Consider the following 18255-nt stretch of genomic DNA (forward strand, 5'->3'; position numbering starts at 1 on the left):
TTATGGATACTGCTGACCCATCCTACAGCTCAGTGGATAGTAGTGTTTATTATGGATACTGCTGGTCCATCCTACAGCTCAGTGGATAGTAGTGTTTATTATGGATACTGCTGGCCCATACTACAGCTCAGTGGGTATTAGTGTTTATTATGGATACTGCTGGCCCATCCTACAGCTCAGTGGATAGTAGTGTTTATTATGGATACTGCTGGCCCATCCTACAGGTCAGTGGGTATTAGTGTTTATTATGGATACTGCTGGTCCATCCTACAGCTCAGTGGATAGTAGTATGTATTATGGATACTGCTGACCCATCCTACAGCTCAGTGGGTATTAGTGTTTATTATGGATGCTGCTGGCCCATCCTTTATTATGGATACTGCTGGCCCATCCTACAGCTCAGTGGATAGTAGTGTTTATTATGGATACTGCTGGCCCATCCTACAGCTCAGTGGATAGTAGTGTTTATTATGGATACTGCTGGCCCATCCTACAGCTCAGTGGATAGTGGTGTTTATTATGGATACTGCTGGCCCATCCTACAGCTCAGTGGATAGTAGTGTTTATTATGGATACTGCTGGCCCATCCTACAGCTCAGTGGATAGTAGTGTTTATTATGGATACTGCAGGCCCATCCTGCAGCTCAGTGGATAGTAGTGTTTATTATGGATACTGCTGGCCCATCCTACAGCTCAGCGGGTATTAGTGTTTATTATGGATACTGCTGGTCCATCCTACAGCTCAGTGGATAGTAGTGTTTATTATGGATACTGCTGGCCCATCCTACAGCTCAGTGGATAGTAGTGTTTATTATGGATACTGCCGGTCCATCCTACAGCTCAGTTGATAGTAGTGTTTATTATGGATACTGCTGGTCCATCCTACAGCTCAGTGGGTATAAGTGTTTATTATGGATACTGCTGGCCCATCCTACAGCTCAGTGGATAGTAGTGTTTATTATGGATACCGCAGGCCCATCGTACAGCTCAGTGGGTAGTAGTGTTTATTATGGATACTGATGGCCCATCCTACAGCTCAGTGGATAGTGGTGTTTATTATGGATACTGCTGGCCCATCCTACAGCTCAGTGGATAGTAGTGTTTATTATGGATACTGCTGACCCATCCTACAGCTCAGTGGATAGTAGTGTTTATTATGGATACTGCTGGTCCATCCTACAGCTCAGTGGGTAGTAGTGTTTATTATGGATACTGCTGGCCCATCCTACAGCTCAGTGGATAGTAGTGTTTATTATGGATACTGCTCAGACAGGTCAGGTCAGTGGATAGTAGTGTTTATTATGGATACTGCTCAGACGGGTCAGGTCAGTGGATAGTAGTGTTTATTATGGATACTGCTCAGACGGGTCAGGTCAGTGGATTGTAGTGTTTATTATGGATACTGCTCAGACGGGTCAGGTCAGTGGATAGTAGTGTTTATTATGGATACTGCTCAGACGGGTCAGGTCAGTGGATAGTAGTGTTTATTATGGATACTGCCGGTCCATCCTACAGCTCAGTGGATAGTAGTGTTTATTATGGATACTGCTGACCCATTCTACAGCTCAGTGGATAGTAGTGTTTATTATGGATACTGCTGGTCCATCCTACAGCTCAGTGGATAGTAGTGTTTATTATGGATACTGCTGGCCCATCCTACAGCTCAGTGGGTATTAGTGTTTATTATGGATACTGCTGGCCCATCCTACAGCTCAGTGGATAGTAGTGTTTATTATGGATACTGCTGGCCCATCCTACAGCTCAGTGGATAGTAGTGTTTATTATGGATACTGCTGGCCCATCCTACAGGTCAGTGGGTATTAGTGTTTATTATGGATACTGCTGGTCCATCCTACAGCTCAGTGGATAGTAGTATGTATTATGGATACTGCTGACCCATCCTACAGCTCAGTGGGTATTAGTGTTTATTATGGATGCTGCTGGCCCATCCTTTATTATGGATACTGCTGGCCCATCCTACAGCTCAGTGGATACTAGTGTTTATTATGGATACTGCTGGCCCATCCTACAGCTCAGTGGATAGTAGTGTTTATTATGGATACTGCTGGCCCATCCTACAGCTCAGTGGATAGTAGTGTTTATTATGGATACTGCAGGCCCATCCTGCAGCTCAGTGGATAGTAGTGTTTATTATGGATACTGCTGGCCCATCCTACAGCTCAGCGTGTATTAGTGTTTATTATGGATACTGCTGGTCCATCCTACAGCTCAGTGGATAGTAGTGTTTATTATGGATACTGCTGGCCCATCCTACAGCTCAGTGGATAGTAGTGTTTATTATGGATACTGCTGGTCCATCCTACAGCTCAGTGGGTATTAGTGTTTATTATGGATACTGCTGGCCCATCCTACAGCTCAGTGGATAGTAGTGTTTATTATGGATACTGCAGGCCCATCCTACAGCTCAGTGGGTAGTAGTGTTTATTATAGATACTGCTGGCCCATCCTACAGCTCAGTGGATAGTGGTGTTTATTATGGATACTGCTGGCCCATCCTACAGCTCAGTGGATAGTATTGTTTATTATGGATACTGCAGGCCCATCCTGCAGCTCAGTGGATAGTAGTGTTTATTATGGATACTGCTGGCCCATCCTACAGCTCAGCGGGTATTAGTGTTTATTATGGATACTGCTGGTCCATCCTACAGCTCAGTGGATAGTACTGTTTATTATGGATACTGCTGGCCCATCCTACAGCTCAGTGGGTATTAGTGTTTATTATGGATACTGCTGGCCCATCCTACAGCTCAGTGGGTATTAGTGTTTATTATGGATACTGCTGGTCCATCCTACAGCTCAGTGGATAGTAGTGTTTGTTATGGATACTGCTGGCCCATCCTACAGCTCAGTGGGTATTAGTGTTTATTATGGATACAGCTGGCCCATCCTACAGCTCAGTGGGTATTAGTGTTTATTATGGATACTGCTGGTCCATCCTACAGCTCAGTGGATAGTAGTGTTTATTATGGATACTGCTGGCCCATCCTACATCTCAGTGGATAGTAGTGTTTATTATGGATACTGCAGGCCCATCCTACAGCTCAGTGGGTAGTAGTGATTATTATGGATACTGCTGGCCCATCCTACAGCTCTGTGGGTATCAGTGTTTATTATGGATAGTGCTGGCCCATCCTACAGCTCAGGGGATAGTAGTGTTTATTATGGATACTGCTCAGACAGGTCAGGTCAGTGGATAGTAGTGTTTATTATGGATACTGCTCAGACGGGTCAGGTCAGTGGATAGTAGTGTTTATTATGGATACTGCTCAGACGGGTCAGGTCAGTGGATAGTAGTGTTTATTATGGATACTGCTCAGACGGGTCAGCTCAGTGGATAGTAGTGTTTATTATGGATATTGCTCAGACGGGTCAGGTCAGTGGATAGTAGTGTTTATTATGGATACTGCAAAGACGGGTCAGCATAGTGGATAGTAGTGTTTATTATGGATACTGCTCAGACGGGTCAGGTCAGTGGATAGTAGTGTTTATTATGGATACTGCTCAGACGGGTCAGGTCAGTGGATAGTAGTGTTTATTATGGATACTGCTGGTCCATCCTACAGCTCAGTGGATAGTAGTGTTTATTATGGATACTGCTGACCCATCCTACAGCTCAGTGGGTATTAGTGTTTATTATGGATACTGCTGGTCCATCCTACAGCTCAGTGGATAGTAGTGTTTATTATGGATACTGCTGGCCCATCCTACAGCTCAGTGGATAGTAGTGTTTATTATGGATACTGCTGGTCCATCCTACAGCTCAGTGGTTATTAGTGTTTGTTATGGATACTGCAGGCCCATCCTACAGCTCAGTGGGTAGTAGTGTTTATTACTGATACTGCTGGCCCATCCTACAGCTCAGTGGGTATTAGTGTTTATTATGGATACTGCTGGCCCATCCTACAGCTCTGTGGGTATTAGTGTTTATTATGGATAGTGCTGGCCCATCCTACAGCTCAGGGGATAGTAGTGTTTATTATGGATACTGCTCAGACGGGTCAGGTCAGTGGATAGTAGTGTTTATTATGGATACTGCTCAGACGGGTCAGGTCAGTGGATAGTAGTGTTTATTATGGATACTGCTCAGACGGGTCAGGTCAGTGGATAGTAGTGTTTATTATGGATACTGCTCAGACGGGTCAGCTCAGTGGATAGTAGTGTTTATTATGGATACTGCTCAGACGGGTCAGGTCAGTGGATAGTAGTGTTTATTATGGATACTGCTCAGACGGGTCAGGTCAGTGGATAGTAGTGTTTATTATGGATACTGCTCAGACGGGTCAGCTCAGTGGATAGTAGTGTTTATTATGGATACTGCTCAGACGGGTCAGGTCAGTGGATAGTAGTGTTTATTATGGATACTGCTCAGACGGGTCAGGTCAGTGGATAGTAGTGTTTATTATGGATACTGCTCAGACGGGTCAGGTCAGTGGATAGTAGTGTTTATTATGGATACTGCTCAGACGGGTCAGGTCAGTGGATAGTAGTGTTTATTATGGATACTGCTCAGACGGGTCAGGTCAGTGGATAGTAGTGTTTATTATGGATACTGCTGGTCCAGCCGGGTACAGCTCAGTGGATAGTAGTGTTTATTATGGATACTGCTGGCCCATCCTACAGCTCAGTGGGTAGTAGTGTTTATTATGGATACTGCTGGCCCATCCTACAGCTCAGTGGGTAGTAGTGTTTATTATGGATACTGCTGGCCCATCCTACAGCTCAGTGGATAGTAGTGTTTATTATGGATACTGCTGGCCCATCCTACAGCTCAGTGGATAGTAGTGTTTGTTATGGATACTGCAGGCCCATCCTACAGCTCAGTGGGTAGTAGTGTTTGTTACTGGATACTGCAGGCCCATCCTACAGCTCAGTGGGTAGTAGTGTTTATTACTGGATACTGCTGGTCCATCCTACAGCTCAGTGGATAGTAGTGTTTATTATGGATACTGCTGGTCCATCCTACAGCTCAGTGGATAGTAGTGTTTATTATGGATACTGCTGGTCCATCCTACAGCTCAGTGGGTATTAGTGTTTATTATGGATACTGCTGGCCCATCCTACAGCTCAGTGGGTATTAGTGTTTATTATGGATACTGCTGGTCCATCCTACAGCTCAGTGGATAGTAGTGTTTATTATGGATACTGCTGGCCCATCCTACACCTCAGTGGATAGTAGTGTTTATTATGGATACTGCTGGTCCATCCTACAGCTCAGTGGGTAGTAGTGTTTATTATGGATACTGCTGGTCCATCCTACAGCTCAGTGGATAGTAGTGTTTATTATGGATACTGCTGGTCCATCCTACAGCTCAGTGGATAGTAGTGTTTATTATGGATACTGCTGGCCCATCCTACAGCTCAGTGGGTATTAGTGTTTATTATGGATATTGCTGGCCCATCCTACAGCTCAGTGGGTATTAGTGTTTATTATGGATACTGCTGGTCCATCCTACAGCTCAGTGGATAGTAGTGTTTATTATGGATACTGCTGGCTCATCCTACAGCTCAGTGGATAGTAGTGTTTATTATGAATACTGCAGGCCCATCCTACAGCTCAGTGGGTAGTAGTGTTTATTATGGATACTGCTGGCCCATCCTACAGCTCAGTGGGTATTAGTGTTTATTATGGATACTGCTGGCCCATCCTACAGCTCAGTGGATAGTTGTGTTTATTATGGATACTGCTGGTCCATCCTACAGCTCAGTGGGTATTAGTGTTTATTATGGATACTGCTGGCCCATCCTACAGCTCAGTGGATAGTAGTGTTTATTATGGATACTGCTGGTCCATCCTACAGCTCAGTGGATAGTAGTGTTTATTATGGATACTGCTGGCTCATCCTACAGCTCAGTGGGTATTAGTGTTTATTATGGATACTGCTGGTCCATCCTACAGCTCAGTGGGTATTAGTGTTTATTATGGATACTGCTGGTCCATCCTACAGCTCAGTGGATAGTAGTGTTTATTATGGATACTGCTGGCCCATCCTAAACCTCAGTGGATAGTAGTGTTTATTATGGATACTGCTGGTCCATCATACAGCTCAGTGGGTAGTAGTGTTTATTATGGATACTGCTGGTCCATCCTACAGCTCAGTGGATAGTAGTGTTTATTATGGATACTGCTGGTCCATCCTACAGCTCAGTGGATAGTAGTGTTTATGATGGATACTGCTGGTCCATCTTACAGCTCAGTGGATAGTAGTGTTTATTATGGATACTGCTGGTCCATCCTACAGCTCAGTGGATAGTAGTGTTTATTATGGATACTGCTGGTCCATCCTACAGCTCAGTGGATAGTAGTGTTTTTTTATGGATACTGCTCAGACGGGTCAGCTCAGTGGATAGTAGTGTTTATTATGGATACTGCTCAGACGGGTCAGCTCAGTGGATAGTAGTGTTTATTATGGCTACTGCTCAGACGGGTCAGGTCAGTGGATAGTAGTGTTTATTATGGATACTGCTCAGACGGGTCAGTTCAGTGGATAGTAGAGTTTATTATGGATACTGCTCAGACGGGTCAGCTCAGTGGATAGTAGTGTTTATTATGGATCCTGCTCAGACGGGTCAGGTCAGTGGATAGTAGTGTTTATTATGGATACTGCTCAGACGGGTCAGGTCAGTGGATAGCAGTGTTTATTATGGATACTGCTCAGACGGGTCAGCTCAGTGGATAGTAGTGTTTATTATGGATACTGCTCAGACGGGTCAGGTCAGTGGATAGTAGTGTTTATTATGGATACTGCTCAGACGGGTCAGGTCAGTGGATAGCAGTGTTTATTATGAATACTGCTCAGACGGGTCAGGTCAGTGGATAGTAGTGTTTATTATGGATACTGCTCAGACGGGTCAGGTCAGTGGATAGTAGTGTTTATTATCGATACTGCTCAGACGGGTCAGGTCAGTGGATAGTAGTGTTTATTATGGATACTGCTGGTCCATCCTACAGCTCAGTGGATAGTAGTGTTTATTATGGATACTGCTGACCCATCCTACAGCTCAGTGGGTATTAGTGTTTATTATGGATACTGCTGGTCCATCCTACAGCTCAGTGGATAGTATTGTTTATTATGGATACTGCTGGCCCATCCTACAGCTCAGTGGATAGTAGTGTTTATTATGGATACTGCTGGTCCATCCTACAGCTCAGTGGTTATTAATCAAAATCAAATCAAATCAAATTTATTTTTATATAGCCCTTCGTACATCAGCTGATATTCTCAAAGTGCTGTACAGAAACCCAGCCTAAAACCCCAAACAGCAAGCAAAGCATGTGAAAGAAGCACGGTGGCTAGGAAAAACTCCCTAGGAAAAACTCCCTAGAAAGGCCAAAAACCTAGGAAGAAACCTAGAGAGGAACCAGGCTATGAGGGGTGGCCAGTCCTCTTCTGGCTGTGCAGGGTGGATATTATAACAGAACATGGTCAAAATGTTAAAATGTTAAAATGTTCATAAATGACCAGCATGGTCAAATAATAATAATCATAGTAGTTGTCGAGGGTGCAACAAGCACGTCCGGTGAACAGGTCAGGGTTCCATAGCCGCAGGCAGAACAGTTGAAACTGGAGCAGCAGCACGGCCAGGTGGACTGGGGACAGCAAGGAGTCATCATACCAGGTTGGATACTGCTGGCCCATCCTACAGCTCAGTGGATAGTAGTGTTTATTATGGATACTGCTGACCCATCCTACAGCTCAGTGGGTATTAGTGTTTATTATGGATACTGCTGGTCCATCCTACAGCTCAGTGGTATTAGTGTTTATTATGGATACTGCTCAGACGGGTCAGGTCAGTGGATAGTAGTGTTTATTATGGATACTGCTCAGACGGGTCAGGTCAGTGGATAGTAGTGTTTATTATGGATACTGCTCAGACGGGTCAGGTCAGTGGATAGTAGTGTTTATTATGGATACTGCTCAGACGGGTCAGGTCAGTGGATAGTAGTGTTTATTATGGATACTGCTCAGACGGGTCAGCTCAGTGGATAGTAGTGTTTATTATGGATACTGCTCAGACGGGTCAGCTCAGTGGATAGTAGTGTTTATTATGGATACTGCTCAGACGGGTCAGCTCAGTGGATAGTAGTGTTTATTATGGATACTGCTCAGACGGGTCAGCTCAGTGGATAGTAGTGTTTATTATGGATACTGCTCAGACAGGTCAGGTCAGTGGATAGTAGTGTTTATTATGGATACTGCTCAGACGGGTCAGGTCAGTGGATAGTAGTGTTTATTATGGATACTGCTCAGACGGGTCAGGTCAGGGTTATCTGGAAAGAACAGGCACAAGAGATTTAATTTAATGTCATTTTATTCACAACTGTACAAGAAGTGTGTGTGTGTGTGTGTGTGTGTGTGTGTGTGTGTGTGTGTGTGTGTGTGTGTGTGTGTGTGTGTGTGTGTGTGCATTAGCTTGTGTGTGTGTGTGTGTGTGTGTGTGTGTGTGTGTGTGTGTGTTCTTGCACATCATACAAGATGTGTGTCTGGGTCTTGGGAGTTGTCTGCTGTAGTAGCCAGTACCAGTATGCAGTGTTTTAGTGTGTGTGTTGAATGTAGCTCTGTGGGCATGTTTCTCCTCATAAAGAGCTGAGTGACTGATGTGTCTACAGCTGTATGCTGTGCTGTGGATTAACATAATGACGTGAGGGTGGGAGTAGTGTTCTGTGGAGCTGAACGCAGCACACAAAGCCCTGGGAAGTAAGTGTGAAATTAAAGGGGAGAATGTACAATACTGGGCTGTGAGGCACACTTACACAGAGCTGAGGAGGGAATACATTCTGACTAATAGGATTTGAACAGCTTGTCTTTACTCTGTGGCCTGGCGGCATGGCACCCTTTCTGGAAACACACACACATGCTCACAGGCATGCACAGACACACACACACTCACAGGCATGCACAGACACACACACACTCACAGGCATGCACAGACACACATACACTCACAGGCATGCACAGACATACACACACTGACATGCATCCACAGACACACACACATGCTCACAGGCATGCACAGACACACACAGACACACACACACTGACATGCATGCACAGACACACACTCACAGGCATGCACAGACAAACTCACACACGCTCACAAGCATATGCACCGACACACACACACACTCACAGGCATGCACAAACACACACACACACACTCACAGGCACAGGCACTCTCCTTCCTCTCAATGACTTGCATAACTTGGACGATCAGTTCTGGCCCTGCACGACACAGAATGTCAACCCACCCCAAGCTTTTGGACTTCCAAATGTCTTCTTCTCCTGTTTCCTATGTAATAATAGTTTCCGGGACGCTCAAGACATAAATATGCAGTTACAAACAAACAACAAACCTCTTAATGCCACTGACAAACACAGCAAATAATCACGGACTAGTTCTCTGATGAGATCCCTTGAAATTCCTCTCAAATGGAACGGTTTATTTTCACAATGGTGCACTTTCACCAAAGAAACACACAACAAATTATTTAAAAAAAACTAAAATGAATAGATTTTCTAGCTGAGTTGGTATATTCACATTGACAAATCTGTTAATTAGATCATCCTCACCTGAACCCACGTTCAGAGACCTTGTTAAGAATGAAATCAAAGCCAATATCTAGGAATGACATGTCCTGTAACCTTGAGATGTCTGCACACAAGGACGCAGCGACGTCAATGATGCTTGAAAACACATTAAAGCAATGGGTTAAGGCTAGGCAAACATCAGATTGCCACAACAAATCTAATTTGATTTAGAGCATCGACTGCACTGGCGGTTAGAGAGTCAAGCAGCAGCTTGACAACCTATTGCCTTATCTTCCCTGGTACTTCCTGTAGCAGACAGAACAGACCAGTAACGTCAGGCTACAGGGGAAGGAGAAAGTCATTGGACATAGCTTAAGTATCCAGGGAGCAAATGAAAATGGAACAATCATCATTGGAAAGCGTGTGAGTCATTACCTGAGTAACTTAGAATAACGATGAGTCGACTAGGTCAGGACCAGTAGAAAGATCAACTCACACACATTCAGATCCCCTCTCAATCTCTCTCTCTCTGTCAACCTGTGTTCCATTCCTGTGTTCATTAATTAACATTCTCATTTCCAAAGTCTATAAGCTGTGTCCCAAATAGGACCCAATTCCCTAGATGGGCCCTGGTCAAAAGTGGAACACAAGGGAATAAGTTGCCATTTGGGACGGGCTCTATATGTGTTCCAGAGTCATTTTCACATTGCACGAGGATCTTTCACTGATTGTTAGGAGTCATTACTTTCACTGGTTGAGACCTGTCACCCTTATCTAATTAAAATCCTTTTTCCTTAATGATTTCTTTAAGCCAATGTGCTTTTGCATATTGCTATCACAACACTTAGACATTGTGTAGGGGATAAATATTCATAAATTCTCTGCATGGGGGATGCTTTTCTCAATGATTGTATTAATATTTTCAAATGTAACTTTTTTTCCCCACAATGCATTGGGGTTGCCAGATTGGTCCTTATTTTGTGTCCGTCCAAAGGTTTGCTAATACATTTTACACATTGCTCAATGAAGAAATTAATTTCAATAGACATTACTTTCAATACTTTCAATAGTGTAGTGATTGAAAAACTCCATGGTGTTCTTCCAGGTCAGTACTAAATGAGCTGGACACAGTATGAACATAGAGAGGCTGTAGGTGGAAGGAGAGCTGGACACAGTGTGAACACAAAGAGGCTGTAGGTGGAAGGAGAGCTGGATACAGTGTGAACACAGAGAGGCTGTAGGTGGAAGAAGAGCTGGACACAGTGTGAACACAGAGAGGCAGTAGGTGGGAGGAGAGCTGGACACAGTGTGAACATAGAGAGGCTGTAGGTGGAAGGAGAGCTGGACACAGTGGGAACATAGAGAGGATGTAGGTGGAAGGAGAGCTGGACACAGTGGGAACATAGAGAGGCTGTAGGTGGAAGGAGAGCTGGACACAGTGGGAACATAGAGAGGCTGTAGGTGGAAGGAGAGCTGGACACAGTGGGAACACAGAGAGGCTGTAGGTGGGAGGAGAGCTGGACACAGTGGGAACATAGAGAGGCTGTAGGTGGAAGGAGAGCTGGACACAGTGGGAACATAGAGAGGCTGTAAGTGGGAGGAGAGCTGGACACAGTGGGAACATAGAGAGGCTGTAGGTGGAAGGAGAGCTGGACACAGTGGGAACATAGAGAGGCTGTAGGTGGAAGGAGAGCTGGACACAGTGGGAACATAGAGAGGCTGTAGGTGGAAGGAGAGCTGGACACAGTGGGAACATAGAGAGGCTGTAGGTGGAGCAGAGAGCTGGACACAGTGTGAACATAGAGAGGCTGTAGGTGGAGCAGAGAGCTGGACACAGTGGGAACATAGAGAGGCTGTAGGTGGAGCAGAGAGCTGGACACTGTGGGAACATAGAGAGGCTGTAGGTGGAAGGAGAGCTGGACACAGTGGGAACATAGAGAGGATGTAGGTGGAAGGAGAGCTGGACACAGTGTGAACACAGAGAGGCTGTAGGTGGAAGGAGAGCTGGACACAGTGGGAACATAGAGAGGCTGTAGGTGGGAGGAGAGCTGGACACAGTGGGAACATAGAGAGGCTGTAGGTGGAGCAGAGAGCTGGACACAGTGGGAACATAGAGGGCTGTAGGTGGAAGGAGAGCTGGACACAGTGGGAACATAGAGAGGCTGTAGGTGGAAGGAGAGCTGGACACAGTGGGAACACAGAGAGGCTGAAGGTGGAAGGAGAGCTGGACACAGTGTGAACATAGAGAGGCTGTAGGTGGAAGGAGAGCTGGACACAGTGGGAACATAGAGAGGCTGTAGGTGGAGCAGAGAGCTGGACACAGTGGGAACATAGAGAGGCTGTAGGTGGAAGGAGAGCTGGACACAGTGGGAACATAGAGAGGCTGTAGGTGGAGCAGAGAGCTGGACACAGTGGGAACATAGAGAGGCTGTAGGTGGAAGGAGAGCTGGACACAGTGGGAACATAGAGAGGCTGTAGGTGGAGCAGAGAGCTGGACACAGTGGGAACATAGAGAGGCTGTAGGTGGAAGGAGAGCTGGACACAGTGTGAACATAGAGAGGCTGTAGGTGGAGCAGAGAGCTGGACACAGTGTGAACATAGAGAGGCTGTAGGTGGGAGGAGAGCTGGACACAGTGGGAACACAGAGAGGCTGTAGGTGGAAGGAGAGCTGGACACAGTGGGAACATAGAGAGGCTGTAGGTGGAAGGAGAGCTGGACACAGTGGGAACACAGAGAGGCTGTAGGTGGAGCAGAGAGCTGGACACAGTGGGAACACAGAGAGGCTGTAGGTGGAAGGAGAGCTGGACACAGTGGGAACATAGAGAGGCTGTAGGTGGAGCAGAGAGCTGGACACTGTGGGAACATAGAGAGGATGTAGATGGAAGGAGAGCTGGACACAGTGGGAACATAGAGAGGCTGTAGGTGGAAGGAGAGCTGGACACAGTGGGAACATAGAGAGGCTGTAGGTGGAGCAGAGAGCTGGACACTGTGGGAACATAGAGAGGCTGTAGGTGGAAGGAGAGCTGGACACAGTGGGAACATAGAGAGGCTGTAGGTGGAAGGAGAGCTGGACACAGTGGGAACATAGAGAGGCTGTAGGTGGAAGGAGAGCTGGACACAGTGGGAACACAGAGAGGCTGTAGGTGGAAGGAGAGCTGGACACAGTGTGAACATAGAGAGGCTGTAGGTGGAAGGAGAGCTGGACACAGTGGGAACATAGAGAGGCTGTAAGTGGGAGGAGAGCTGGACACAGTGGGAACATAGAGAGGCTGTAGGTGGAAGGAGAGCTGGACACAGTGGGAACATAGAGAGGCTGTAGGTGGAGCAGAGAGCTGGACACAGTGGGAACATAGAGGGCTGTAGGTGGAAGGAGAGCTGGACACTGTGGGAACATAGAGAGGCTGTAGGTGGAAGGAGAGCTGGACACAGTGGGAACATAGAGAGGCTGTAGGTGGAAGGAGAGCTGGACACAGTGGGAACATAGAGAGGCTGTAGGTGGGAGGAGAGCTGGACACAGTGTGAACATAGAGAGGCTGTAGGTGGAGCAGAGAGCTGGACACAGTGGGAACATAGAGAGGCTGTAGGTGGAGCAGAGAGCTGGACACAGTGGGAACACAGAGAGGCTGTAGGTGGAGCAGAGAGCTGGACACAGTGGGAACACAGAGAGGCTGTAGGTGGAAGGAGAGCTGGACACAGTGTGAACATAGAGAGGCTGTAGGTGGAGCAGAGAGCTGGACACTGTGGGAACATAGAGAGGCTGTAGGTGGAAGGAGAGCTGGACACAGTGTGAACATAGAGAGGCTGTAGGTGGAGCAGAGAGCTGGACACAGTGGGAACATAGAGAGGCTGTAGGTGGAAGGAGAGCTGGACACAGTGGGAACACAGAGAGGCTGTAGGTGGAAGGAGAGCTGGACACAGTGGGAACATAGAGAGGCTGTAGGTGGAAGGAGAGCTGGACACAGTGGGAACACAGAGAGGCTGTAGGTGGAAGGAGAGCTGGACACAGTGTGAACATAGAGAGGCTGTAGGTGGAGCAGAGAGCTGGACACAGTGGGAACATAGAGAGGCTGTAGGTGGAAGGAGAGCTGGACACAGTGGGAACACAGAGAGGCTGTAGGTGGAGCAGAGAGCTGGACACAGTGGGAACATAGAGGGCTGTAGGTGGAAGGAGAGCTGGACACAGTGGGAACATAGAGAGGCTGTAGGTGGGAGGAGAGCTGGACACAGTGGGAACACAGAGAGGCTGTAGGTGGAGCAGAGAGCTGGACACAGTGGGAACATAGAGAGGCTGTAGGTGGAGCAGAGAGCTGGACACAGTGGGGACATAGAGAGGCTGTAGGTGGAGCAGAGAGCTGGACACTGTGGGAACATAGAGAGGATGTAGGTGGAAGGAGAGCTGGACACAGTGGGAACATAGAGAGGCTGTAGGTGGAGCAGAGAGCTGGACACAGTATGAACATAGAGAGGCTGTAGGTGGAAGGAGAGCTGGACACAGTGGGAACATAGAGAGTCTGTAGGTGGAAGGAGAGCTGGACACAGTGGGAACATAGAGAGGCTGTAGGTGGAAGGAGAGCTGGACACAGTGTGAACACAGAGAGGCTGTAGGTGGAAGGAGAGCTGGACACAGTGTGAACATAGAGAGGCTGTAGGTGGAGCAGAGAGCTGGACACAGTGGGAACATAGAGAGGCTGTAGGTGGAGCAGAGAGCTGGACACAGTGTGAACATAGAGAGGCTGTAGGTGGGAGGAGAGCAGGACACAGTGGGAACACAGAGAGGCTGTAGGTGGAAGGAGAGCTGGACACAGTGGGAACATAGAGAGGCTGTAGGTGGAGCAGAGAGCTGGACACAGTGGGAACATAGAGAGGCTGTAGGTGGAAGGAGAGCTGGACACAGTGTGAACACAGAGAGGCTGTAGGTGGAGCAGAGAGCTGGACACAGTGGGAACATAGAGAGGCTGTAGGTGGAGCAGAGAGCTGGACACAGTGGGAACATAGAGAGGCTGTAGGTGGAAGGAGAGCTGGACACAGTGGGAACATAGAGAGGCTGTAGGTGGAGCAGAGAGCTGGACACAGTGGGAACATAGAGAGGCTGTAGGTGGAAGGAGAGCTGGACACAGTGGGAACATAGAGAGGCTGTAGGTGGAAGGAGAGCTGGACACAGTGGGAACACAGAGAGGCTGTAGGTGGGAGGAGAGCTGGACACAGTGTGAACATAGAGAGGCTGTAGGTGGAAGGAGAGCTGGACACAGTGGGAACATAGAGAGGCTGTAGGTGGAAGGAGAGCTGGACACAGTGGGAACATAGAGAGGCTGTAAGTGGGAGGAGAGCTGGACACAGTGGGAACATAGAGAGGCTGTAGGTGGAAGGAGAGCTGGACAGAGTGGGAACATAGAGAGGCTGTAGGTGGAAGGAGAGCTGGACACAGTGGGAACATAGAGAGGCTGTAGGTGGAAGGAGAGCTGGACACAGTGGGAACATAGAGAGGCTGTAGGTGGAGCAGAGAGCTGGACACAGTGGGAACATAGAGAGGCTGTAGGTGGAGCAGAGAGCTGGACACAGTGGGAACATAGAGGGCTGTAGGTGGAAGGAGAGCTGGACACTGTGGGAACATAGAGAGGCTGTAGGTGGAAGGAGAGCTGGACACAGTGGGAACATAGAGAGGCTGTAGGTGGAAGGAGAGCTGGACACAGTGGGAACATAGAGAGGCTGTAGGTGGGAGGAGAGCTGGACACAGTGTGAACATAGAGAGGCTGTAGGTGGAGCAGAGAGCTGGACACAGTGGGAACATAGAGAGGCTGTAGGTGGAGCAGAGAGCTGGACACAGTGGGAACACAGAGAGGCTGTAGGTGGAGCAGAGAGCTGGACACAGTGGGAACACAGAGAGGCTGTAGGTGGAAGGAGAGCTGGACACAGTGTGAACATAGAGAGGCTGTAGGTGGAGCAGAGAGCTGGACACTGTGGGAACATAGAGAGGCTGTAGGTGGAAGGAGAGCTGGACACAGTGTGAACATAGAGAGGCTGTAGGTGGAGCAGAGAGCTGGACACAGTGGGAACATAGAGAGGCTGTAGGTGGAAGGAGAGCTGGACACAGTGGGAACACAGAGAGGCTGTAGGTGGAAGGAGAGCTGGACACAGTGGGAACATAGAGAGGCTGTAGGTGGAAGGAGAGCTGGACACAGTGGGAACACAGAGAGGCTGTAGGTGGAAGGAGAGCTGGACACAGTGTGAACATAGAGAGGCTGTAGGTGGAGCAGAGAGCTGGACACAGTGGGAACATAGAGAGGCTGTAGGTGGAAGGAGAGCTGGACACAGTGGGAACACAGAGAGGCTGTAGGTGGAGCAGAGAGCTGGACACAGTGGGAACATAGAGGGCTGTAGGTGGAAGGAGAGCTGGACACAGTGGGAACATAGAGAGGCTGTAGGTGGGAGGAGAGCTGGACACAGTGGGAACACAGAGAGGCTGTAGGTGGAGCAGAGAGCTGGACACAGTGGGAACATAGAGAGGCTGTAGGTGGAGCAGAGAGCTGGACACAGTGGGGACATAGAGAGGCTGTAGGTGGAGCAGAGAGCTGGACACTGTGGGAACATAGAGAGGATGTAGGTGGAAGGAGAGCTGGACACAGTGGGAACATAGAGAGGCTGTAGGTGGAGCAGAGAGCTGGACACAGTATGAACATAGAGAGGCTGTAGGTGGAAGGAGAGCTGGACACAGTGGGAACATAGAGAGGCTGTAGGTGGAAGGAGAGCTGGACACAGTGTGAACATAGAGAGTCTGTAGGTGGAAGGAGAGCTGGACACAGTGGGAACATAGAGAGGCTGTAGGTGGAAGGAGAGCTGGACACAGTGTGAACACAGAGAGGTTGTAGGTGGAAGGAGAGCTGGACACAGTGTGAACATAGAGAGGCTGTAGGTGGAGCAGAGAGCTGGACACAGTGGGAACATAGAGAGGCTGTAGGTGGAGCAGAGAGCTGGACACAGTGTGAACATAGAGAGGCTGTAGGTGGGAGGAGAGCAGGACACAGTGGGAACACAGAGAGGCTGTAGGTGGAAGGAGAGCTGGACACAGTGGGAACATAGAGAGGCTGTAGGTGGAGCAGAGAGCTGGACACAGTGGGAACATAGAGAGGCTGTAGGTGGAAGGAGAGCTGGACACAGTGTGAACACAGAGAGGCTGTAGGTGGAGCAGAGAGCTGGACACAGTGGGAACATAGAGAGGCTGTAGGTGGAGCAGAGAGCTGGACACAGTGGGAACATAGAGAGGCTGTAGGTGGAAGGAGAGCTGGACACAGTGGGAACATAGAGAGGCTGTAGGTGGAGCAGAGAGCTGGACACAGTGGGAACATAGAGAGGCTGTAGGTGGAAGGAGAGCTGGACACAGTGGGAACATAGAGAGGCTGTAGGTGGAAGGAGAGCTGGACACAGTGGGAACACAGAGAGGCTGTAGGTGGGAGGAGAGCTGGACACAGTGTGAACATAGAGAGGCTGTAGGTGGAAGGAGAGCTGGACACAGTGGGAACATAGAGAGGCTGTAGGTGGAAGGAGAGCTGGACACAGTGGGAACATAGAGAGGCTGTAGGTGGAAGGAGAGCTGGACACAGTGTGAACATAGAGAGGCTGTAGGTGGAAGGAGAGCTGGACACAGTGGGAACATAGAGAGGCTGTAAGTGGGAGGAGAGCTGGACACAGTGGGAACATAGAGAGGCTGTAGGTGGAGCAGAGAGCTGGATGGCGTTGGAGCCAACCGTAACAGGCGGTGGGAGGAGTTTAGATTCATATAGGAAAAGATCAACGTTACAAAAGAGGTCAGAGGGTGGAATTCACTTTTCAGAGATCAGAAATATATATATATATATTTATGAGCACATTTTTGGATGGTCTGCATCTTTGAAGAAACCTACTGATACTTGAAGGTAGCTTTAATGATCATACAAGCTTTACATTTAAAATGTTTAATAAATGTATTCAATTCATTCAATTCTATCCAATTACATTGGATTTGAATACGTTTTAGCAGTGGTGTAAACTACTTAAGTAAAAATACTTTAAAGTACTTCTTTAGTTGTTTTTTTGAGTATCTGTAATTTACTATTTATATTTTTTTTACTTTTACATTCCTAAAGAAAATAATATAATTTTTACTCCATACATTTAGCCTGACACCCAAAAATTGTCCAATTCACACACTTATCAAGAGAATATCCCTGGTCATCCCTACTGCCTCTGATCTGGCGGACTCACTAAACACAAATGCTTCGTTTGTAAATTATATCTGAGTGTTGAAGTGTACCCCTGGCTATTTGATCTGTCTGGTTTGCTTAATATAAGGAATTTGAAATTATTTATACTTTTACTTTTGATACTTAAGTACATTTTAGCAATTCCATTTACTTTTGACTCTTAAGTATATTTAAAACCAAATACTTTTAGCCTTTTACACAAGTAGTATTTTACTGGGTGACTTTCACTTTTACTTGAGTCATTTCTATGAAGGTGTCTTTACTTTTACTTAAGTATTACTATTGAGTACTTTTTCCACTACTGAGTTTTAGCCAGTTCTATTGGATGCTGTTGTAAATTATGTGTTTCCTGTTTTACAGAGCCCCTCCTGGATGACTTCCTGCTGACATACCTGGTGTTCATGTCAACCAGTGATCTGTGTCAAGCTCTTCTGGGACAATATCCTTCTACTTCCGGCTGTGGTGGTCAC

General features: G+C 47.4%; 1 protein-coding gene across 1 annotated transcript in view; it reads left to right on the forward strand.

The window, feature by feature from the left end:
* The window catches only part of LOC106596065 (rap guanine nucleotide exchange factor 5), a 107308-nt gene that overhangs the window by 41213 nt on the left and 47840 nt on the right, over window positions 1–18255 (forward strand). Inside the window, exon 4 of the mRNA XM_082975792.1 lies at window positions 18146–18224. Coding sequence (XP_082831918.1) covers window positions 18146–18224 — 79 coding nt within the window. The remainder of the gene's footprint in view (window positions 1–18145; window positions 18225–18255) is intronic.

The sequence above is a fragment of the Salmo salar genome, chromosome 05 (assembly GCF_965601325.2).
Source record: "Salmo salar chromosome 05, fSalSal1, whole genome shotgun sequence".
Classification (NCBI taxonomy): domain Eukaryota; kingdom Metazoa; phylum Chordata; class Actinopteri; order Salmoniformes; family Salmonidae; genus Salmo; species Salmo salar.